This window comes from Hyla sarda, chromosome 4, assembly GCF_029499605.1.
Source record: "Hyla sarda isolate aHylSar1 chromosome 4, aHylSar1.hap1, whole genome shotgun sequence".
Lineage (NCBI taxonomy): Eukaryota > Metazoa > Chordata > Amphibia > Anura > Hylidae > Hyla > Hyla sarda.
Genome location: NC_079192.1, coordinates 33,570,729 through 33,596,710, shown reverse-complemented (window position 1 = coordinate 33,596,710; position 25,982 = coordinate 33,570,729). Strand labels below are relative to the sequence as shown.

The following is a 25,982-nucleotide window of genomic DNA, read 5'->3' as shown; positions in this document are numbered from 1 at the left end:
AATTGGGGGGGGGGGGGGGGTAGTACCTAAAACCCATAATTAATGTGGTGCCATTCATGTAAAACAGTTATTTGGTGCCATTTACATCAGAATTCCGGTGAAGTTTCAGTAGTAAAAGGGGGACTCCGCCCCTAAACATCTTATCCCCTATCCAAAGGATAGGGGATAAGATGTACGATCACGGGGTTCCTGCCCCTGCGGTCTGTGGCGCGGCACCCCAGACATCCGGTGCACGGAGTGATCTCCACCCCATGCCAGATGACTGGCGACCACAGCTGCCGCACCCCCTCCATTCATGTCTATGGAAGGGGGCTTGACGCAGAAACCCCAGGCTTCCGTGTTCAGAATGCCACCGTACTGGCCCAGAGATCAGACATCTTATCCCGCTATACTTTGGATAGGGGATAAGATGTTTGGGGTCGGAGTACCCCTTTAAACTCCCCCAATGTCTTTGCGCCTACAGCGCAGTATATATTGTAGCCATCTTGGCTGAACTGTTACTCTGTTAACAACCTTCAGAGCTTTGGTGTTAAGAGCAAATAGGTACAGAAAACAGTAAAGTATAGAAAATAGAATTAAAAAACTGACAGTATAAATCAGTAGATCAAATAAAATAAAACCCAGATTAAAAAGAAGATGGCACCCCTTAAAATTGTTGGTGGCAAAATAAGATCCCGCTCCATATTCATACAGATAAAGACACTGGGGACTTGGAAATAGAATTCTTGCTATTCGTGTGTTTTATTTGCAATGTAAGTAGACGTTTCTATCACTTTTAGCCAATAGTTTACTCTGGCATCCAGGGCCAGTTCTGCCTATAGGCAAAATATGCAGCTGCCTAGAGTGCCCACTTGATGGGGGCGCCACTTGGCCCTCAGCAAGAAAGTTAGTAGCCAGCATCCAAAGTACCCACATCCCCCCGGACCATATCAGCCTGCTGGAGGAACGCAGCGCCACCTCCGAGGCAGGTTGGGTCCGTCCAGTATCCCGACATCGCGCACGCGCCTTTTATGAGGAGGAGGTTGTTACAGTGTGCCACCCCAGTAGTAAGGAGATCACATGAGGAGGAGGTTTGTTACAGTGTTTCACCCCAGTAGTAAGGTCATTACATGAGGAGGAGGTTTGTTAGTGTGTCACCCCAGTAGTAAGGAGATCACATGAGGAGGAGGCTTGTTACAGTGTGTCGCCCCAGTAGTAAGGTGATTACATGAGGGGGAGGTTTGTTACAGTGTGTCACCCCAGTAGTAAGGAGATCACATGAGGAGGTGGTTTGTTACAGTGTGTCACCCCAGTAGTAAGGAGATTACATGAGGAGGAGGTTTGTTACAGTGTGTCACCCCAGTAGTAAGGAGATTACATGAGGAGGGGGTTTGTTACAGTGTGTCACCCCAGTAGTATGGTGGGGTCTGTCAAAGGGGCGGCAAAATTAGCTTTCGCCTAGGGTGGCAAAAATCCTTGCACCAGCCCTGCTGGCATCCGTATAGGTGTAAAATAGGCACATGATAGAGCAGCCTATATTGGTAAATGAAAGGCACAAGATAAGGCAGCCTAGAGTGGCTGTAGCATAGTGCTGTGACGGTCATGCATAGCTGGATTACAAATAAATAGCCGGAATAGCGAGAATTCTTAGAGAGTCATGTGTCTTTCTAAAGGGACTCCTACCCAGAGAACAGTCATCAATAAACTTAGGCTCTGGTACTACAGGAAATTCCCTTATACAAGTATTTCCCAACCAGGGTGCCCCCAGCTGTTGCAAAACTACAACTCCCAGCATGCCCGGACAGCCTTCGGCTGTCCGGGCATGCTGGGAGTTGTAGTTTTGCAACATCTTGTGCAAAATCTTTCCGGAACATCTTCACCGTTTGGAATGAAATATCATCCCTTCCCTTCTTGATCGCAGGGCCAAAGACAGTATGTACCACAGTCTGGTATACAGCACCATCCTGGAAATGCAGGCTATGATGACGTTCGAACGTGATGACATCATCAACGCCGGGCAGGTGATGAAGCAGGCGCAAGAAATATGCCAAAGGTAAAAAAAAAAAAAAAAAAAATTTAAAGGGCAACTCCGCTTTGCAGAAGTGGACCTTAAATGACATTTTACTTATACTTGGGGATAGGGTTAAGAAGAGGTCATGTGACCACATGAAAAACCTGCCAGTGTGAATACAGAGCTAGTAGACAAACAATGTGAAGACGACATCCTGTTAATACTCTGCAGGCGGCATTGTCCTTGTGACCTGTTATGGGATGAACTCATACGTTGTTATTATTCCTTCAGGTTTCGGAAGAAAACTTCCCTCATTAGTAAATCTGGAGCAGAAACCTATACAGAAGGTGAGTTCTGAGGATGACGCCAATATGGGGAGGCCATAGGGATGACATTAATGTGGGGAGGGCTACAGTGGATGGCATCAATATGGGGAGCCCACCGTGATGACACTAATATGGGGAGACCATAGTGGATGGCGCCATTATGGGGAGCCCACAGTGTATGTGGTCAATATGGGAAGGCCACAGTGTATGATGCCAATATGGAGGGGCCAGAGTGGATGGCACCTATATGGGGAGGCTATTGTGGATAGCGGCATTATGGGTAGGCCAGAGTGAATGACATCAATATGTGGGGGGGCACAGTGGATGATGCCAATATGGGGGCCACAGTGGATGGCGCAATTATGGTGGTGGTTGGGGGGCACAGTTGATGGCGCCAATATGGGGAGGCTATTGTGCATGGTGGCATAATGGGTAGGCCAGAGTGAATTACATCAATATGGGGGGGGGCACAGTGGATGGCGCCAATATGGGGAGCCACAGTGTATGATGTCAATATGGGAAGGCCACAGTGTATGATGCCAATATGGAGGGGCCACGGTGGATGGCGCCAATATGGGGGGGGGCACAGTGGATGGCGCCAATATGGGGAGGCTATTGTGGATAGCGGCATTATGACATTATGGGTAGGCCAGAGTGAATGACATCAATATGTGGGGGGGCACAGTGGATGATGCCAATATGGGGGGGGGGCCACAGTGGATGGCGCAATTATGGGGGGGGGGGCCACAGTTGATGGCGCCAATATGGGGAGGCTATTGTGCTTGGCGGCATAATAGGTAGGCCAGAGTGAATGACATCAATATGGGGGGGCACAGTGAATGGCGCCGGTATGGGGAGGCTATAGTGGATGGCACCATTATGGGTAGGCCTTTATAGCTGTGCGCAGTGTTTCTTGTTGGAGAGAATGGCAGACTCTCTATTAGAAAGACATGCTCTCTCCCTCACTCCCTTCAAAACATGTTTCGCAGCATCTATGGTGTATATTATAGGAAAAGGGGCTCAAGCTAGAAAAACTTGTATGACTTGAATTATAATTTTAGTCTTTGGCTGGGGTCACACTGTAAAACTCGTCATACTCTGTAGTTTCATGGTGGATGGATATCTCTATGTACATACCCTGACGCTGTTGGTGCTTGTGGGGGTGTTAGGAGCTGACACACTGGTTAAACTGGTGTCTTTCATGTTGCAGTTGAGGCACATGCAGAGGTTTGCTTCGCCGAATGTTTACTACAGCGGGCGGCTCTGATCTTCCTACAGGTAACATCAAATAACTCTTAAGAGACCATGATAAAGCTGTCAAAAAGAAATGATCAATGTCTGTTATATCATGTGAAGTTTCTGCAACTTCTTTACGTTGGAAGAGCCCCCTATATACAAGAATATAACTACTATAATACTGCCTCCTATATACAAGAATATAAGTACTATAATACTGCCTCCTATATACAAGAATGTAACTACTATAATACTGCCCCTATATACAAGAATATAACTACTATAATACTGCCTCCTATATACAAGAATATAACTACTATAATACTCCTCCTATATACAAGAATATAACTACTATAATACTGCTCCTATATACAAGAATATAACTACTATAATACTGCTCCTATATACAAGATTACTACTATAATACTGCTCCTATATACAAGAATATAACTACTATAATACTGTCCCCTATGTACAAGAATATAACTACTATAATACTGCTCCTATATACAAGAATATAACTACTATAATACTGCCTCCCATATACAAGAATAACTACTATAATACTGTCTCCTATATACAAGAAAATAACTACTATAATACTGCCTCCTATATACAAGAATATAACTACTATAATACTGCTCCTATATACAAGAATATAACTACTATAATACTGCCTCCTATGTACAGGAATATAACTACTATAATACTGCTCCTATATACAAGAATATAACTACTATAATACTGCTCCTATATACAAGACTATAACTACTATAATACTGCCTCCTATGTACAGGAATATAACTACTATAATACTGCTCCTATATACAAGAATATAACTACTATAATACTGCTCCTATATACAAGAATAGAACTACTATAATACTGCTCCTATGTACAAGAATATAACTACTATAATACTGCTCCTATATACAACAATATAACTACTATAATACTGTCTCCTATATATAAGAATATATCTACTATAATACTGCCTCCTATGTACAGGAATATAACTACTATAAGTTTAACCCTATACATCTTTCTTTATACAGGATGAGAATATGATTAATTTTATTAAAGGTGGGATGAAAGTTCGGAACAGTTACCTCATCTACAGGTGAGACCATTGTGTAACATGAAGAGCAAAGGGAACAAATCTGTATTGATTATTCTGTAGATTTGCAGTCCTCAGCTGGAGCAGAGATACAGAGATTACCATTTTTGTAAAATCTTTAGACCCTTTTTTCACATTATGCTGTGGCCTTGTGCTACATTTAACATAATTAAAGGGGTATTACAGGAAAAAGCTTTTTTTTTATATATCAACTGGCTCCAGAAAGTTAAACAGATTTATAAATTACTTCTATTAAAAAATCTTAATCCTTTCAGTACTTATGAGCTACTGAAGTTAAGGTTGTTCTTTTCTGTGTAAGTGCTCTCTGATGACACGTGTCTCGGGAACCGCCCAGTTTAGAAGAGGTTTGCTATGGGGATTTGCTTCTTAACTGGGCGGTTCCTGAGACAGGTGTCATCAGAGAGCACTTAGACAGAAAAGAACAACCTTAACTTCAGAAGCTCATAAGTACTGAAAAGATTAAGATTTTTTAATAGAAGTAATTTACTAATCTGTTTAACTTTCTGCAGCCAGTTAGTTGATATATATAAAAAAAAGGTTTTTCCTGGATAACCCCTTTAAAGTTTTTTCCTTCATCATTCTGCACTTAATACCCTATACACTGAAAGTTCTTCCATGGAAGAAGTTTGGAACAACGAGGACTCTTCCTAGAGCTGCCGCCCCACCAAACTATATGATCAGGGGAGAAGGACCTTGGTAAGAGGAGACCAAAATGGTCACTCGGGCTGAGCTACAAACATCCTGTGTGCAGATGGGAGAAACTTCCAAAAGAACCAGAACCATCACTGCAGCCTCCACAATAATAACTCATGAAAGCCGCCTGGAGTTTGCTGGATTAAAAAATACCCTAAACACCTAAAGGATTCTGATAAACAAGATTATCTGGTCTTTGGCCTCAATTCTAAATGTCATGTCTGGGGGAAACCAGATACTGCCCATCACCTGCCCAATACCATCCCTACAGTAATCATGGTGGGGGCAGCATCATGTCTGGAGGAAACCAGGCACTGCCCATCACCTGCCCAATACCATCCCTACAGTGATCATGGTGGGGGCAGCATCATGTCTGGAGGAAACCAGGCACAGCCCATCACCTGCCCAATACCATCCCTACAGTGATCATGGTGGGGGCAGCATCATGTCTGGAGGAAACCAGGCACTGCCCATCACCAGCCCAATACCATCCCTACAGTGATCATGGTGGGGGCAGCATCATGTCTGGAGGAAACCAGGTACTGCCCATCACCTGCCCAATACCATCCCTACAGTGATCATGGTGGGGGCAGCATCATGTCTGGGGGAAACCAGGCACTGCCCATCACCTGCCCAATACCATCCCTACAGTGATTATGGTGGGGGCAGCATCATGTCTGGAGGAAACCAGGCACTGCCCATCACCTGCCCAATACCATCCCTACAGTGATCATGGTGGGGGCAGCATCATATCTGGAGGAAACCAGGCACTGCCCATCACCTGCCCAATACCATCCCTACAGTGATCATGGTGGGGGTAGCATCATGTCTGGAGGAAACCGGGCACTGCCCATCACCTGCCCAATACCATCCCTACAGTGATCATGGTGGGGGCAGCATCATGTCTGGAGGAAACCAGGTACTGCCCATCACCTGCCCAATACCATCCCTACAGTGATCATGGTGGGGGCAGCATCATGTCTGGAGGAAACCAGGCACTGCCCATCACCAGCCCAATACCATCCCTACAGTGATCATGGTGGGGGCAGCATCATGTCTGGAGGAAACCAGGCACTGCCCATTACCTGCCCAATACCATCCCTACAGTGATCATGGTGGGGGCAGCATCATGTCTAGAGGAAACCAGGCACTGCCCATCACCTGCCCAATACCATCCCTACAGTGATCATGGTGGGGGCAGCATCATGTCTGGATGAAACCAGGCACTGCCCATCACCTGCCCAATACCATCCCTACAGTGATCATGGTGGGGGCAGCATCATGTCTGGAGGAAACCAGGCACTGCCCAATACCATCCCTACAGTGATCATGGTGGGGGCAGCATCATGTCTGGGGGAAACCAGGCAATGCCCATCACCTGCCCAATACCATCCCTACAGTGATCATGGTGGGGGCAGCATCATGTCTGGAGGAAACCAGGCACTGCCCATCACCTGCCCTATACCATCCCTACAGTGATCATGGTGGGGGCAGCATCATGTCTGGGGGAAACCAGGCACTGCCCATCACCTGCCCAATACCATCCCTACAGTGATCATGGTGGGGGCAGCATCACGTCTGGAGGAAACCAGGTACTGCCCATCACCTGCCCAATACCATCCCTACAGTGATCATGGTGGGGGCAGCATCATGTCTGGAGGAAACCAGGCACTGCCCATCACCTGCCCAATACCATCCCTACAGTGATCATGGTGGGGGCAGCATCATGTCTGGAGGAAACCAGGCACTGCCCATCACCTGCCCAATACCATCCCTACAGTGAAGTATGGTGGGGGGGCAGCATCATGTCTGTGAGGAAACCAGGCACTGCCCATCACCTGCCCAATAGCATCCCTACAGTGATCATGGTGGGGGCATCATCATGTCTGGGAGGAAACCAGGCACTGACCATCACCTACCCAATACCATCCCTACAGTGATCATGGTGGGGGCAGCATCATGTCGGGAGGAAACCAGGCACTGCCCATCACCTCCTCAATACCATCCCTACAGTGATCATGGTGGGGGCAGCATCATGTGTGGGGGAAACCAGGCACTGCCCATCACCTGCCCAATACCATCCCTACAGTGATCATGGTGGGGGCAGCATCATGTCTGGAGGAAACCAGGCACTGCCCATCACCTGCCCAATACATCTCTACAGTGATCATGGTGGGGGCAGCATCATGTCTGGAGGAAACCAGGCACTGCCCATCACCAGCCCAATACCATCCCTACAGTGATCATGGTGGGGGCAGCATCATGTCTGGAGGAAACCAGGTACTGCCCATCACCTGCCCAATACCATCCCTACAGTGATCATGGTGGGGGCAGCATCATGTCTGGGGGAAACCAGGCACTGCCCATCACCTGCCCAATACCATCCCTACAGTGATTATGGTGGGGGCAGCATCATGTCTGGAGGAAACCAGGCACTGCCCATCACCTGCCCAATACCATCCCTACAGTGATCATGGTGGGGGCAGCATCATATCTGGAGGAAACCAGGCACTGCCCATCACCTGCCCAATACCATCCCTACAGTGATCATGGTGGAGGCAGCATCATGTCTGGAGGAAACCAGGCACTGCCCATCACCTGCCCAATACCATCCCTACAGTGATCATGGTGGGGGCAGCATCATGTCTGGAGGAAACCAGGCACTGCCCATCACCTGCCCAATACCATCCCTACAGTGATCATGGTGGGGGCAGCATCATGTCTGGAGGAAACCAGGCACTGCCCATCACCAGCCCAATACCATCCCTACAGTGATCATGGTGGGGGCAGCATCATGTCTGGAGGAAACCAGGCACTGCCCATTACCTGCCCAATACCATCCCTACAGTGATCATGGTGGGGGCAGCATCATGTCTGGAGGAAACCAGGCACTGCCCATTACCTGCCCAATACCATCCCTACAGTGATCATGGTGGGGGCAGCATCATGTCTGGAGGAAACCAGGCACTGCCCATCACCTGCCCAATACCATCCCTACAGTGATCATGGTGGGGGCAGCATCATGTCTGGATGAAACCAGGCACTGCCCATCACCTGCCCAATACCATCCCTACAGTGATCATGGTGGGGGCAGCATCATGTCTGGAGGAAACCAGGCACTGCCCAATACCATCCCTACAGTGATCATGGTGGGGGCAGCATCATGTCTGGGGGAAACCAGGCAATGCCCATCACCTGCCCAATACCATCCCTACAGTGATCATGGTGGGGGCAGCATCATGTCTGGAGGAAACCAGGCACTGCCCATCACCTGCCCAATACCATCCCTACAGTGATCATGGTGGGGGCAGCATCATGTCTGGAGGAAACCAGGCACTGCCCATCACCAGCCCAATACCAGCCCAATACCATCCCTACAGTGATCATGGTGGGGGCAGCATCATGTCTGGAGGAAACCAGGTACTGCCCATCACCTGCCCAATACCATCCCTACAGTGATCATGGTGGGGGCAGCATCATGTCTGGGGGAAACCAGGCACTGCCCATCACCTGCCCAATACCATCCCTACAGTGATTATGGTGGGGGCAGCATCATGTCTGGAGGAAACCAGGCACTGCCCATCACCTGCCCAATACCATCCCTACAATGATCATGGTGGGGGCAGCATCATATCTGGAGGAAACCAGGCACTACCCATCACCTGCCCAATACCATCCCTACAGTGATCATGGTGGAGGCAGCATCATGTCTGGAGGAAACCAGGCACTGCCCATCACCTGCCCAATACCATCCCTACAGTGATCATGGTGGGGGCAGCATCATGTCTGGAGGAAACCAGGCACTGCCCATCACCTGCCCAATACCATCCCTACAGTGATCATGGTGGGGGCAGCATCATGTCTGGAGGAAACCAGGCACTGCCCATCACCAGCCCAATACCATCCCTACAATGATCATGGTGGGGGCAGCATCATGTCTGGAGGAAACCAGGCACTGCCCATTACCTGCCCAATACCATCCCTACAGTGATCATGGTGGGGGCAGCATCATGTCTGGGGGAAACCAGGCACTGCCCATCACCTGCCCTATACCATCCCTACAGTGATCATGGTGGGGGCAGCATCATGTCTGGGGGAAACCAGGCACTGCCCATCACCTGCCCTATACCATCCCTACAGTGATCATGGTGGGGGCAGCATCATGTCTGGGGGAAACCAGGCACTGCCCATCACCTGCCCTATACCATCCCTACAGTGATCATGGTGGGGGCAGCATCATGTCTGGGGGAAACCAGGCAGTGCCCATCACCTGCCCAATACCATCCCTACAGTGATCATGGTGGGGGCAGCATCACGTCTGGAGGAAACCAGGTACTGCCCATCACCTGCCCAATACCATCCCTACAGTGATCATGGTGGGGGCAGCATCATGTCTGGAGGAAACCAGGCACTGCCCATCACCTGCCCAATACCATCCCTACAGTGATCATGGTGGGGGCAGCATCATGTCTGGAGGAAACCAGGCACTGCCCATCACCTGCCCAATACCATCCCTACAGTGATCATGGTGGGGGCAGCATCATGTCTGGATGAAACCAGGCACTGCCCATCACCTGCCCAATACCATCCCTACAGTTATCATGGTGGGGGCAGCATCATGTCTGGAGGAAACCAGGCACTGCCCAATACCATCCCTACAGTGATCATGGTGGGGGCAGCATCATGTCTGGGGGAAACCAGGCAATGCCCATCACCTGCCCAATACCATCCCTACAGTGATCATGGTGGGGGCAGCATCATGTCTGAAGGAAACCAGGCACTGCCCATCACCTGCCCAATACCATCCCTACAGTGATCATGGTGGGGGCAGCATCATGTCTGGAGGAAACCAGGCACTGCCCATCACCAGCCCAATACCAGCCCAATACCATCCCTACAGTGATCATGGTGGGGGCAGCATCATGTCTGGAGGAAACCAGGTACTGCCCATCACCTGCCCAATACCATCCCTACAGTGATCATGGTGGGGGCAGCATCATGTCTGGGGGAAACCAGGCACTGCCCATCACCTGCCCAATACCATCCCTACAGTGATTATGGTGGGGGCAGCATCATGTCTGGAGGAAACCAGGCATTGCCCATCACCTGCCCAATACCATCCCTACAGTGATCATGGTGGGGGCAGCATCATATCTGGAGGAAACCAGGCACTACCCATCACCTGCCCAATACCATCCCTACAGTGATCATGGTGGAGGCAGCATCATGTCTGGAGGAAACCAGGCACTGCCCATCACCTGCCCAATACCATCCCTACAGTGATCATGGTGGGGGCAGCATCATGTCTGGAGGAAACCAGGCACTGCCCATCACCTGCCCAATACCATCCCTACAGTGATCATGGTGGGGGCAGCATCATGTCTGGAGGAAACCAGGCACTGCCCATCACCAGCCCAATACCATCCCTACAATGATCATGGTGGGGGCAGCATCATGTCTGGAGGAAACCAGGCACTGCCCATTACCTGCCCAATACCATCCCTACAGTGATCATGGTGGGGGCAGCATCATGTCTGGGGGAAACCAGGCACTGCCCATCACCTGCCCAATACCATCCCTACAGTGATCATGGTGGGGGCAGCATCATGTCTGGGGGAAACCAGGCACTGCCCATCACCTGCCCTATACCATCCCTACAGTGATCATGGTGGGGGCAGCATCATGTCTGGGGGAAACCAGGCACTGCCCATCACCTGCCCAATACCATCCCTACAGTGATCATGGTGGGGGCAGCATCACGTCTGGAGGAAACCAGGTACTGCCCATCACCTGCCCAATACCATCCCTACAGTGATCATGGTGGGGGCAGCATCATGTCTGGAGGAAACCAGGCACTGCCCATCACCTGCCCAATACCATCCCTACAGTGATCATGGTGGGGGCAGCATCATGTCTGGAGGAAACCAGGCACTGCCCATCACCTGCCCAATACCATCCCTACAGTGAAGTATGGTGGGGGGGCAGCATCATGTCTGTGAGGAAACCAGGCACTGCCCATCACCTGCCCAATAGCATCCCTACAGTGATCATGGTGGGGGCATCATCATGTCTGGGAGGAAACCAGGCACTGCCCATCACCTACCCAATACCATCCCTACAGTGATCATGGTGGGGGCAGCATCATGTCTGGAGGAAACCAGGTACTGCCCATCACCTGCCCAATACCATCCCTACAGTGATCATGGTGGGGGCAGCATCATGTGTGGGGGAAACCAGGCACTGCCCATCACCTGCCCAATACCATCCATACAGTGATCATGGTGGGAGCAGTATCATACTATGGGGAACAGGGAGACTGATCAGGATTGAGGGGAAGCTGAATGGAGCAAAGTACAGAGATATTCTAAATGAAAACTTGATCCAGAGCTCTGGCCCTCAGTTTGGGGGGGAAGTTTCACCGTCCAACAACGACAATGCCCCTAAGCACACGGCCAAGACAACACAGGAGAGGTTTAGGGACAACTCTGTGAATGTCCTTGTGTGACCCAGCCAGAGCCCGAACCCAATAGAACATCTCTGGAGAGACCTGAAAATGAATTCTACCGACGGTCCCCATCCAACCCGACAGAACCCGAGAGGATCTGCAGATCTGTTATCACATTCTCATTACAGGGTATTGAGGGCAGAATGATGGGGGGACTGGAATTTTCTTTAATTTAGCACAAGGAGCAAGATAACAAAATGTCAACAAACTGACAGGGTCTGAAGACTTTCTGAAATATACAGTAAATGACAATTTCTCTATTTTCAGAGAGCTCAATAACTTTATGCAGTCTAATGGCTTCCAGAAGGGCGATTCACATGTTCACCTCCAGGGCGGCGTCTCGTTGGGTATTGGAGCTTTTAATCTGGTGAGCATTGTCTATTCTGTATGTCCTTGTCATGGATTGTGAAGATCCTCTGGTGAGAGAGGGTCCAGTAATGAGGAAAGTTTTTGCTTCTGGGTGGTGTTAAAGGGGTACTCTGGCCCGAAGACATCTTATCCCCTATCCAAAGGATAGGGGATAAGATGTCTGACCGCGGGGGTCCCGCCGCTGGGGACCCCCGTGATCTTGCATTCGGCACCCACCTCTTTGAGCTGCACGCCGCGCTGCCAGCTCACAAACTCCGCCCCTGTGTGATGTCAAGCCCCGCCCCCGCCATGCAAGTCTATGGGAGGGGGCGTGGCTGCCGTCACGCCCCCTCCCATAGACTTGCATAGCGGGGGCGGGGATTGACGTCACACGGGGGCGGAGTCGTGACGTCACGATGCTCCAGCCCCATGGTCGGCACCCGGGAGTTTGTGAGCTGGCAGCGCGGCGTGCAGCTCAAAGAGGTGGGTGCCGAATGCAAGAATGCGGGGGTCCACAGTGGCGGGACCCCCACGGTCAGACATCTTATCTCCTATCCTTTGGATAGGGAATAAGATGTCTTAGGGCCGGAGTACCCCTTTAACCAGTCTTGCTGGGTCTTTGATGTTGTTTGGTGTATTAAATTTTGTCTTTATTTCTTCATGATAATTTTTTTTTTTTTTTTTTTACTTTTGCTACCAGTGGAGTTTTATCCTAAGGTAATTGTATACATTCACTATATGAAAGGGGACGCAAAACTTGCCGTTTATGTTCATGCCACCTTAGGGTTGGTAGTCTCTTATTACCTTGCTGTAATGTAGCTCCGTGCCAAGTCCGACATCTTTCTTAAAATCAACTGGTGCCAGAAAGTTAAACAGATTTGTAAATTACTTCAATTAAAAAATATTTGTCCTTCCAGTACTAATTAGCTGCTGTATGCTACAGAGGAAATTATTTTCTTTTTGAATTTCTTTTCTGTCTGACCACAGTGCTCTCTGCTGACACCTGATGCCCGTATCAGGAACTGTCCAGAGCAGGAGAAAATCCCCATAGCAAACCTATGCTGCTCTGGACAGTTCCTGACACGGACAGAGGTGTAAGCAGAGAGCACTGTGGGCAAGACAAAAAGAAATTCAAAAAGAAAAGAATTTCCTCTGTAGCATACAGCTGCTAATAAATACTAGAAGGATTAAGATTTTTAAATAGAATTAATTTACAAATCTGTATAACTTTCTGGCACCAGTTCATTAAAAAAAATATAATAAAAAATAAAAAAGTTTTCCACTGAAGTACCTCTTTAAGTTTGTGTTTCCTCCTTTTATTACTTGACTTTTAGCTCGACCCTCCTGTGGGATAGACTGTGCTATACTCCAGAGCTGCATTCACAAATCTGCTGGTTATCATAGTAAACCAGTGTTTCCCAACCAGGTTCCCTCTAGCTGTTGCAAAACTACAACTCCCAGCATACCCGGACAGCCTTTGGCTGTCCGGGCATGCTGGGAGTTATAGTTTTGCAACAGCTAGAGGCAACCTGGTTGGGAAACACTGTAGTAAACAGTCATTAAAGGGGTACTCCACTGGAAAACATATATATATATATTTTAATCAACTGGCGCCAGAAAGTTAAACAGATTTGTAAATTACTTCTATTAAAAAATCTTAATCCTTTCAATAATTATCAGCTGCTGAAGTTGAGTTGTTCTTTTCTGTTTGGCAACAGTGCTCTCTGCTGACATCTCTGCTTGTCTCGGGAACTGCACAGAGTAGAAGAGGTTTGCTATGGGGATTTGCTTCTAAACTGGGCGGTTCCCGAGACACGTGTCATCAGAGAGCACTTAGACAGAAAAGAACAACTCAACTTCAGAATCTCATAAGTACTGAAAGGATTAAGATTTTTTAATTGAAGTAATGGGGAGGTTTGCTATGGGGATTTGCTCCTGCCCTGGACAGTTCCTAAAATGGACAGAGGTGTCAGCAGAGAGCACTGTGGTCAAACAGAAAGGAAATTCAAAAAGAAAATACCTTCCTGTGGATAATAACAGCAGCTGATAAGTACTGGAAGGATTAAGATTTTTTAATAGAAGTAATTTACAAAACTTTCTGGCACCAGTTGATTAAAAAAGAAATTTTTCCAGTGGAGCACCCCTTTTAAGCTTGTATTAGGCACACCCTCCGATTAGCTGAGCTCCTATATCTTAGAGGGCCCACTTTACGCCTACATGGATGGTAAAAATTGGAAAAAAACAAGCTCTGCGGAGAATCTGAAAAAGCAGGAGGAGGAGTTCAGCTCTGAAGCCTGGAGTATATACAAGGCTGTAACTCGGGACAAGACTTCAGGCACCATCTTGCCTCAGTCCTCCTCACTAGCGTCTCTTTGTTCCTCCCAGACGTTGTCTCTCTTCCCTCCGAGGATTTTGAAGATACTGGAATTTGCTGGCTTCTCTGGAGATAAGGTCTCTTTTTATAATTCTTAATTTCTGTATTCATAAAATATTATGGGGGGAGATTTATAAAGACCTGTGTAAAGGAGAAGTTGCCCAATAGCAACCAATCAGATCGCTTCTTTCATTTTGCAGAGGCCTTGTTAAAAATGAAAGAAGCGATCTGATTGGGCAACTGGGTAACTTTTCCTCTGGGCAGGTTTTGATAAATCTCCCCCTATATCTATTGTAAAGCACGTTATAAAAATAACTGGGCTGTACGTGGGCAAAATGGAACACCAACATACCGTTCCACATAAATGGTTGGTGCATAAAATGAGAAGGATGGGGCTGGGGGACAATGTGTGTAAGTGGGTAAGTAACTGGCTCAGTGATAGGAAACAGAGGGTGGTTATTAATGTTACTTATTCTGATTGGGTGACTGGTACTAGTGGGGTACGACAGGGTTCAATATTGGGTCCTGTCCTGTTTAATATATTCATTAATGACCTTGTAGAGGGGTTGAATAGTAAAGTAGCAATCTTTGCAGATGATACTAAACTCTGTTAAGCGGTAAACACAATAGAGGACAGGGCACTGTTATAAATGGATCTGGATAGGTTGGAGGCTTGGGCTGGGAAGGGGCAGAGGAGGTTCAACACTGATAAATGTAAGGTAATGCACATGGGGAGGAAAAATCCGGGCTGGGATTATGTATTAAATGGGAGAACACTTGGGACGTCTGACCTGGAAAAGGACTTAGGAGTCTTAGTTAATAGTAAATTTAGCTGTAGTGATCAGTGTTGGGCAGCTGCTGTCAAGGCAAATAAAATCATGGGGTGCATCAATAGGGGCATAGATGCCCTCAACAAGGAAATAATTCTACCGCTGTACAAATCACTAGTCAGACCACACATAGAATACTGTGTACAGTACTGGTCAGACCACACATAGAATACTGTGTACAGTACTAGTCAGATCACACATAGAATACTGTGTACAGTACTAGTCAGATCACACATAGAATACTGTGTACAGTACTGGGCACCAGTGTACAAGAAAGAGATAGTGGAGCTGGAGAGGGTTCAAAGACGAGCAACCAGAGTAATACGGGGAATGGGAGGACTATAGTGCCCAGAAAGATTATCAGAATTAGGGTTATTTAGTTTAGAAAAAGAAGGCTTAGGGGCGACCTAATAACTATGTATAAATATATCAGGGGACAGTACAGAGATCTCTCCCATGACCTATTTATACCCAGGACTGTATCTATAACAAGGGGGCATCCTCTACGTCTAGAGGAAAGAAGGTTTCTACACCAGCACAGATGGGGGTTCTTTACTGTAAGAGCAGTGAGACTATGGAATTCTCTCCCGGAGGAGGTGGTCATGGGGAACTCTGTAAAAGAATTTAAAAGGGGTCTGGATGCATTTTTGGAGAATAATAACATTGCTGGTTATGGATACTAGAATTATAGGAACAGAACATTGATTCAGGGATTTATTCTGATGCCATATTTGGAGTCGGGAAGGAATTTTTACCTCTAGTATGAGGGTTTTTTGCTTTCCTCTGGATCAACTCAGTAGGGACTCATTATTGTTATAGGTTGAACGTGATGGACTCTGGTCTTTTTTCAACCTTATGAAGTATGTTACTATGAACTATGTTACCATGTCTCTGGTCTTCTTACCGTGTCCATCTCCTCCTCAGGAATATGGTCTGACCCAGCTCCATGAAGGTGCCACATCTTATAACCTGCGTTCCTTGCTTTGCACCATGCTACTACTGTGCTACTACACCTTCCTGAGCTTCATCCTGGGTAAGTCTCCACTGTTGGCTCTAAGTCTTCCTTAGCTCCTTAAAGGGGTACTCCACTGGAAACATTTCTTTTTTAATCAACTGGTGCCAGAAAGTTAAACACATTTGTGAATTACTTCTATTAAAATGTTTTAATCCTTCCAGTATTTATAAGCCATTGTATACTACAAAGAAAGTTTATTTTCTTTTTGAATTTCCTTTCTGTCTGACCACAGTGCTCTCTGCTGACACCTCTGTCCATTTCAGGAACTGTCCAGAGAAAGAGAGGTTTGCTATGGGGATTTTCTTCTACTCTGGATAGTTCCTAAAATGGACAGAGGTGTCAGCAGAGAGCACTGTGGTCAGACAGAAAGGAAATTCAAAAAGAAAATAACTTTCTTTGCAGTATACAATGGCTGATAAGGATTAAGATTTTTTTAATAGAAGTCATTTACAAATCTGTTTAACTTTATGGAACCAGTTGATTATAAAAGAAATGTTTTCCAGTGGAGTACCCCTTTAAGGACACAGCGATATAACACGGGGTCCTGGCGGCTAACTGTAGCCGGGACCCGGGGCTAATACCGGACATCACCAATCGCGATGATGTCCGATATTAACCCTTTAGACGCGGTGATCAAAAAGTATTCCCGGCTGCTCAGTTGGGTTGATCGGGACCACCGCGGTATCACGATCAGCTAGAACGCACGAGGAGGGTCCCTTACCTGCCTCCTCCGTGCACGATCGGCAGTTGATTGCTCCAAGCCTGTGATCCAGGCTTGAGCAATCGACCACCGATAACACTGATCAATGCAATGCTGTGACAGCATTGATCAGTGCCTGCAATCAATGTACTGCATGTTATAGTCTCCTATAGGGGCTACAACTTTGCAAAAAAAAAGTGTAAAAAAAAAAGTTAATGTCATTTAACCCTTTCCATAATAAAAGTTTGAATCACCCCCCCCCCTTTTACCATTTAAAAGAAAAAAAAACTATGTAAATAAAAATAAATATAAACCTATGTGGTATCGCCGCGTGCGTAAATGTCCGAACTATAAAAATGTATCCTTAAGTATGCTGCACGGTCAAAGGCGTACACGTAAAAAATATTCCAAAGTCCAAAATAGCGTATTTTAGTCACTTTTTATACCATAAAAAAAAAAAGACTAAAAGCGATCAAAAAGTCCAATCAAAACAAAAACCACAGTGCTCTCTGCTGACACCTCTGTTCAGAGCAGGAGAGGTTTGCCATGGGGATTTGCTCCTGCTCTGGACAGTTCCTGACACAGACAGGGGTGTCAGCAGAGAGCACTTTGGTAAGACTGGAAAGAGTTATACAACTTCCTCTCTAGTATACAGCAGCTGATTGTACAGCTGAGTACTTGAAGGATTAAGATTTTTTTATAGAAGTAATTTACAAATCTGTTTAACTTTTTGGCACCACCGGAGTACCCCTTTAAGACTATAAATTAGACTCCCAAGTGTATGCAGACTCCTAATATCACACCACAAAGGTCCAACACCCACCTTTTCTTTGGTAGATAAGCAGTGGGTCTTGCAAGATGCAACCAGGAGGGAACACTGGCAGCTCAGTGGCGCCATTATGCTCATGTGGCCTCTGCCAGCATCAGAATAATGACATCACTTACTGAACCACGTATGGGAGTCTTGGAGGACTTCTGCCCTACACCTTAATGGTAGCACCTTCTATGACCATGATCACTTTGCTCAAGATCATTGGTCTACAAGTCTAAAAGTCATTGATCACCATCTTTTTATTACAGGAATCGGCGATGAAGATATCAGAGAAGCAGATTCCCTACTTGAGCCCTACCTCAGCCGATATCCCAAGGTGAGAATGGATTTCCAGTGAATCCTTTTACAGGTTCTCTTTAGCTCACCAGAGTATTTGTGACTTATATCACAATAGATAAAAAGAAGAGTAGAATACAGAGAGCACAATCACAAACATGAGTCCATGTACTCTAATCCAAAAGCACAGTTCTCAGTCTTATTCAGTGACCATAGCTGTGATACAATGTGCTACTGATGGGGTGCCAAGCTAGTACAGAATAAGATCTGGTAATCCAATTGTAGTAATAGAAAAAACAGCTTGCACTCACCGTCCTCGTAGGTTTTTTCACCATACGGACATTCTGTGCAGCAGGGAGATATTCTGATGTGGGCGCTCAGAGGCTAGCAGCCGTTTTCGCATACAGCCGTGTGCTTCTTCCGGCCTCCTTGGAGGCCGGAAGAAGCACATGGCTGTGTGTGAAAACAGCTGTTAGCCTCAGAGCGTCCACATTTTCGCACACAGGCCTGAGCGCCTGCGTTTCCGCACACAGCTGTGTGCTTCTTCTGGCCTCCTTGGAGGCCGGAAGAAGCACAAGGCTGTGTGCGAAAACAGCTGTTAGCCTCTGAGCGCCCGTGTTTTCGCATACAGGCCTGAGCGCCCGTATTTTCGCTAACACAGCTGTGTGCTTCTTCCGGCCTCCTTGGAGGCCGGAAGAAGCACACGGCTATGTGCGAAAACAGCTGTTAGCCTCTGAGCGTCCACGTTTTCGCACACTGGCCTGAGCGCCCACGTTTTCGCACACAGCCGTGTGCTTCTTCCGGACTCCTTGGAGGCAGGAAGAAGCACACGGCTGTGTGCGAAAACAGCTGTTAGCCTCTGAGCGCCCGGGTTTTCGCATACAGGCCTGAGCGCCCGCGTTTTCGCACACGGCTGTGTGCAAAAACAGCTGTTAGCCTCTGAGCGCCCACGTTTTCGCACACAGGCCTGAGCGCCCGCGTTTTCGCTAACACAGCTGTGTGCTTCTTCCGGCCTCCTTGGAGGCCGGAAGAAGCACACGGCTGTGTGCGAAAACAGCTGTTAGCCTCTGAGCGCCCGCGTTTTTGCATACAGGCCTGAGCGCCCGCGTTTTCGCACACAGTCGTTTGCTTCTTCCGGCCTACACGGAATGTCCATACCATGAAAAAACCTACGAGGACGGTGAGTGCAAGCTATTTTTTCTATTATTATATCACAATAGGTTCTGATCCATCATGGACTATAGACACTGCTGCATTTTAACTAAATGATCTTTTTCATCGCAGAGCGCCATCTTTTTGTTTTTTGCTGGAAGGACTGAGGAAATTAAGGGCAACATTGATGAAGTAAGTGCCCGGAGGGAACACCTCATCAGTATATGTCATGTGTATTGTGGCCTGGGAAACCAGTGGATGTACTGATGGAGAACTGTACAGGATTCCAACCAACAATACAGTGTTCACATTGTTCATTTGGATTTTCTTCTTCTCGCCCCATCCCAGGCCATCCACTGGTTTGAGGAAGGTTGTTCGGCCCAGCAGTCCTGGAAGCAGTTTCACCATATGTGTTACTGGGAGTTGATGTGGTGTTTTGCCTACAAGGGGATGTGGAAGGTGGCGTACTTCTATGCGGATCTACTGAGCAAAGAAAACCGCTGGTCAAAGGTACCCTAAATATCTTGAAGAAAAGAACAAAATGATCCAGCACTTGACGAAATCCACAACTTTATTCAATCCTCTCTAAAAACAGCATGGCAACACACAATCACAAGGTATGTGCAATCCTGACGCTTTTCGAGCGCATGCGCTCGAAACGCGTCAAGATTGCACATACCTTGTGATTGTGTGTTCCCATGCTGTTTTTAGAGAGGATTGAATAAAGCTGTGGATTTCGTCAAGTGCTGGATCATTTTGTTCTTTTCTTCATTGTTGGACACACGGAGCCTGGGTGAGGACCCGTGCACGACATGAAGAGGGTGAGCTGGATTTCCTTTTACACCCTAAATATCTTCCCTTACCACTGCTCTCCGATTTACCTGCCTACCACTCACTTGAATAGTTAAAAACGATTTTAAAGGGGTATTCTGGCCAAAAACATTTTATCCCCTTTCCAAAGGATAGGTGATAAGATGTCTGAATGCGGGGGGCCCGCTGCTGAGACCTCCCACGATCTCCCTGCAGCACTCGCATTCTATGCGGGTGCTGAATCTCCGGTTTCGGAAACCTCCGTGTTTCCGATACTGGGAACGTGATGTCAGGCCCCCTCCCATAGACATGAATGGAGGGGGCGTGGTGTGACGTCACGTCCCCAGTCCCGGAAACCCGGAGGTTTCCAAAACCGGAGTTTCAGCAGGAGGTGCTGCAGGGAGATCCCGGGGGGCCTCAGCAGCGGGGCCCCTGCGATCAGACATCTTATCCCCTATCCTTTGGATAGGGGATATAGTGTTTTTGCCCGGAATACCCCTTTAAGTATATATATATATATATATATATATATATATATATATATACACCCCAGTGGTGTCATGTAGTAAATAAAAATGAAGGATACAGTAGCCTTCACTCGCTTGTATTGCACTTACCTTTGAGTTACTGCCAGTTGTATAGTCCAGAGCTTATGGAAACTTCAGAGCTGAAATCTCCTGGAACTTAACATTTTAGGTTTAAGGAGTACCTCTCATAATCTTGTTAAATTTTATAATCCCCCAGTTCACTGCCCCCATCATGATAGACCACCCTCTGCCTTTATTTTTATTATTTTTTTAGTTTTCTACCTTGATATTGCTCTGTATTTTCCGCTCAGTCTCATTCAGGTTCACAGACAGGGAAGGGGCGTTCCCCAGCAGGCGTGACATCATCTGAAGCCATACAGGGGAGAACTTCCTCCCTCACTCTGCTACACACAGCCCAGAGCAGATCAGTGTGAGATGAGCTATGATTGACTAAGGCTTGACCCCCTCAGCACTCCAGACTGCATTTCCTGATTTTTGGACTTCTGCCAGGCCAGCAGTAGTCCAAAGTATGTGCAAGAGATGAGGGGGGGAAATGTCCTCTGGACAAGTAGGGAGACACCTAGTGACAGCTTTTTTTTATCATAAATAAAACATAGAAAACTTTTTTTTTTTTTTTACAATTTTACAAAGTACATTTAGAAAGATTTTTTATTTACCATAAGTGCAATAGCAAATATTAGTTTTAATGACAGTCCCCATTTAACAACTTCCCCCACCTACATTATAGGACTTGAGCTGTTAGAGGGGGTTATCTACCCCCAAAGATAGTACTATACCTTAACATTCAGCACATTGTGGTGGTGGTAGTGGTGCTGGTGGTGGGGGATTTTTGAGGTTTATCATATCAATAGATATTCCTTCTTTATTGGACACATTGGAGAGAATACCAAGTGGATCCAGCTCTAGTAGACTAGTAACAGTATTGAGATGACATTCTATGCATCAGTTTCTGCTAATCCGATATTCCTTGTCTGTTACATGTATGTTCTCTTTCCCCCAGGCCATGTACGTCTACATGAAGGCCGCCTTTCTCAGCATGCTACCTGCTGATGAGTCTCGGCCGTTCGGAGAGAGTGAGGAGGAGTTGTTCAGGTATGGATACTATAGTGCTGGGTTCCACCATAGATACAGACAATAAAAGGGGTACTCCACTGGCCATCATTCGGAACATTTAGTCCCGAATGCTGTGTGTGCGCTGCGGGGGTCGGCAACACCCCCTTGTGATGTTACGCCACTCCCCCTCAATGTAAGTACATAGACTTACATTGAGGGGGCGTATCGTGACGTCACAAGGGGCGTGGTCGACCCCCCCCCCCGCAGCGCGAACTAAATGTTCTAAACTCTGGCCAGTGGAGTACCCCTTTAAGGAACCATTAACCAGCTCATTTTTTGTTACCCACAGACAAGTGCCTTCATTAAAACAGAAAATAGCTGGGAAATCTCCTCCCACGGAAAAGTATGTCATCCGGAAGGCGAGGAGATACCAGGCCAAGAATCCTACCAGTTTACCAGTCCCTGCACTGGTGGGTATATCACTGTGATCAGTCCAGATAGTAGTTGTTGTTGTTTTTATAATCTATCTGTGAGTAGAAAGGTTACTTTTTGACAGCAGGAGCAAATGGGGGTTAAAGGGGGTTATCCAGGAAAAAACTTTTTTTTAAAATATCAACTGGCTCCAGAAAGTTAAACAGATTTGTAAATTACTTCTATTAAAAAAATCTTAATCCTTTCAGTACTTATGAGCTTCTGAAGTTGAGTTGTTCTTTCCTGTCTAAGTGCTCTCTGATGACACGTGTCTCGGGAACCGCCCAGTTTAGAAGAGGTTTGCTATGGGGATTTGCTTCTAAACTGGGCGGTTCCCGAGACACGTGTCATCAGAGAGCACTTAGACAGAAAAGAACAACCTTAACTTCAGAAGCTCATAAGTACTGAAAGGATTAAGATTTTTTTTATAGAAGTAATTTACAAATCTGTTTAACTTTTGGGAGCCAGTTCATATAAAAAAAAACGTTTTTTCCTGGATAACACCTTGAATAGCAGCAACTGGTTATAGGATTGTCCTTAATATATAAAAAAAAAAAGTTCTTTGGTGGTACAGTGAAATAAATGTAAAGTTCCGTTTGTGGGGTAGAATCGTCGGTAGTATAATAGGAGCAGTATTTCACCTTAAAGCAATGTCTTTGAGAGAGGTTTGGTGCACGGCACCACTCACCGACCAGAAGGGGTAATCCTAGGGAGCGTAGAAGGGGCTGGCACGGCTGCGTCCGGTACAGGAGATGACTTGGGTGATGCCCGTCTGAATATGGTGAGGATCGCAGGGTCTCCCTGTGTCTTAGCAGTCATCGGCTGGCACAGATAGGGGATAATGTACGTGACTGGAAAGCTTGTGGTGGAGACAGCTGTTGCAAATGCTTTGTTGTGAAGCAGAAGTCTGAAGTGGTGGCGACTTCTGCTTCACAACAAAGCATTTGTAATAGCTGGAAGCCCCCTACCTGGGGACCACTGCAGTACACGCGCTATTAGCGCTTCAGTCACATGAGGACGCCGGCTTCCACCTCCGCACCACCACATACCTATCGCTTTTCAGTCACGTACATTATCCCCTATCTGTGCCAGCCGATGACTGCTAAGACACAAGGAGACCCTGCGATCCTCCCCATATTCAGACGGGCATCACCCAAGTCATCTCCTGTACCGGACGCAGCCGTGCCAGCCTGTTCTACGCTCCCTAGGATTACCCCTTCTGGTCGGCGAGTGGTGCCGTGCACCAAACCTCTCTCGAAGACATTGCTTTAAGGTGAAATACTGCTCCTACCATACCACCGACGATTCTACCCCACAAACGGAACTTTACATTTATTTTACTGTACCACCAAAGAACTTTTCTATATATTATGGACAATCCTATAACCAGTTGCTGCTATTAATATATATATATATATATATATATATATATATATATATATATATATATATCCTGACATCATTAAAGGGGTACTCTGGCCCTGAGACATCTTATAAGGCGGTGCCAGCTCGCAAACAGCCGGGTGGCGACCATGGGGCCGGAGTATCGTGACATCACGACTCCGGCCCCGTGTGACGTCAGCCCCCCCGCTATGCAAGTCTATGGGAGGGGGCGTGACATCCGTCACGCCCCCTCCCATAGACTTGCATAGCGGGGGGGGGGGGTGACGTCACACAGGGGCGGAGTCGTGACGTCAAGATATTCCGGCCCCGTGGTCGCCACCCGGCTGTTTGCGAGCTGGCACCGCGGCGTGCAGCTCAAACAGGTGGGTGGCGATTTCAAGATTGCGGGGGTCCCCAGCGGCGGGACCCCTGTGGTGAGACATCTTATAAGATGAGATGTCTCAGGGCCGGAGTACCCCTTTAACTACAGGGAATTTTTATCATTACATTATTTAGTTGGTATATCATTACGCTACTCAGTTGGTATATTCGCATGTTTTTTATTATGAAATATGTATTAGCCTCTTCATCTGATGCAAGGGCCCTGCTAAGGTGATAGTAGGCTAATTAATTGCTAGATGGAATAAATAGTTATTAATTTTATCATTTTGTTTCCTCTCAATTACTGGATATATCTCTTTTTCCTATGTACCTTTGAGGACTGGTATACATATATTTCATATTATTCTATTATCATTTATATTTTTCTATATATTCATCTTTTGGCCTAGTTTGGGTATAGACAACACCAGTAACCTTGGGTACATACCTAATCCTAAGTGAGCTACACATTTTTTTCTTATTTTGTTTGTCACCAAACCCAAAGCTGAATTGATGGCTGGGGATGCTAAGTTTTGGGAGGGGGAGGTTCTGTGTGGCATCTCCTTCTTTATGACATCCCTATGGCTCCACCTAATAATACTTGATGCCTGCATTTGTTTGGTCTTGTATTTGTGTGTCCCTTGAAGTAGTGAAGATATATATATATATATATATATATATATATATATATGATATGATATATTATATATTATATTTTATATATTATATTATAATATTTTATATATTATATTATATATTCTATATTATATTATATATTATATTATATAATATATTATATAATATATTATATAATATATTATATTATTATATTATATTATTATATTATATTATTATATTATATTATTATATTATATTATTATATTATATTATTATATATTATATTATATTATTATATTATATTATTATATATTATATTATATATATATATTATATTATATATATATTATATTATTATATATATTATATTATATATATATTTTTTTTTTTTTTCTACAGTCTAAACTAGAATTAATTGGGGGGCTCAACCAAATAAATAACAAAGGGGTGCTGCCCTAGTGTTTAAAAAGTTCCACAATTTAAAAAAAAAAGGAAAGAAAAAAACACTCCAAAATGGCGCACACCAAATAATGAAAAATACAATACTTTTTTAATTACACATGACACACAATACACAGAAACCCTCCTAAATCAATTAAAACAAGCCCATGAAAAAGCAAATAACTCCACATGGGGTGGGGGCCATGGATCCCACCCCCAGGGCACTCAAAGTGTCACTACTCCTGAGAAAGTTGTCTTAGGGCGACGGAGTGTGGGAAGGTTTCAGCTGGGCACTCACCTACTTGCGCACTTTTTGAACTCCCCCTACTGGTCTGATGTCTACTATTTTGTGACCCCCCTGCAATTGTTAGGTTGTGCAGTAGGGGAAAAAAAGTATTTAGTCAGCTACCAATTGTGCAAGTTCTCCCACTTATAAAGATGAGGCGCCTGTAATTTTCACCATAGGTATACCTCAACTATGAAAGACAGAATGAGAAAAATAATGTAAAATCACATTGTCTGATTTTCAAAGAATTTATTTGCAAATTATGGTGGAAAATAATTATTTGGTCAATAACAAAAGTTCATCTCAATACTTTGTTATATACCCTTTGTTGGCAATGACAGAGGTCAAATGTTTTCTGTAAGTCTTCACAAGGTTTTCACACACTGTTGCTGGTATTTTGGTCCATTCCTCCATGCAGATCTCCTCTAGAGCAGTGATGTTTTGGGGCTGTCACTGGGCAACACAGACTTTCAACACCCTCCAAAGGTTTTCTATGGTGTTGAAATCTGGAGACTGGCTAGGCCACTCCAGGACCTTGAAATGCTTCTTACGAAGCCACTCCTGTGTTGTGGCGGT

General features: G+C 46.2%; 1 protein-coding gene across 4 annotated transcripts in view; it reads left to right on the top strand.

The window, feature by feature from the left end:
• The window catches only part of LOC130367745 (tetratricopeptide repeat protein 39A-like), a 47,591-nt gene that overhangs the window by 9,049 nt on the left and 12,560 nt on the right, over positions 1-25,982 (top strand). For 3 of the 4 annotated variants that reach the window (XM_056570445.1, XM_056570447.1, XM_056570446.1), the window contains exons 3-14: positions 1,901-2,032; positions 2,282-2,337; positions 3,527-3,594; positions 4,608-4,672; positions 12,156-12,255; positions 14,622-14,687; positions 16,365-16,473; positions 18,236-18,303; positions 19,548-19,607; positions 19,764-19,925; positions 21,774-21,865; positions 22,176-22,296. In XM_056570445.1, coding sequence (XP_056426420.1) covers positions 1,901-2,032; positions 2,282-2,337; positions 3,527-3,594; positions 4,608-4,672; positions 12,156-12,255; positions 14,622-14,687; positions 16,365-16,473; positions 18,236-18,303; positions 19,548-19,607; positions 19,764-19,925; positions 21,774-21,865; positions 22,176-22,296 — 1,099 coding nt within the window. Of the gene's footprint in view, positions 1-1,900; positions 2,033-2,281; positions 2,338-3,526; positions 3,595-4,607; positions 4,673-12,155; positions 12,256-14,621; positions 14,688-16,364; positions 16,474-18,235; positions 18,304-19,547; positions 19,608-19,763; positions 19,926-20,111; positions 20,237-21,773; positions 21,866-22,175; positions 22,297-25,982 lie in introns of those variants that run through there. The other variant, XM_056570448.1, reaches the window with a different exon arrangement.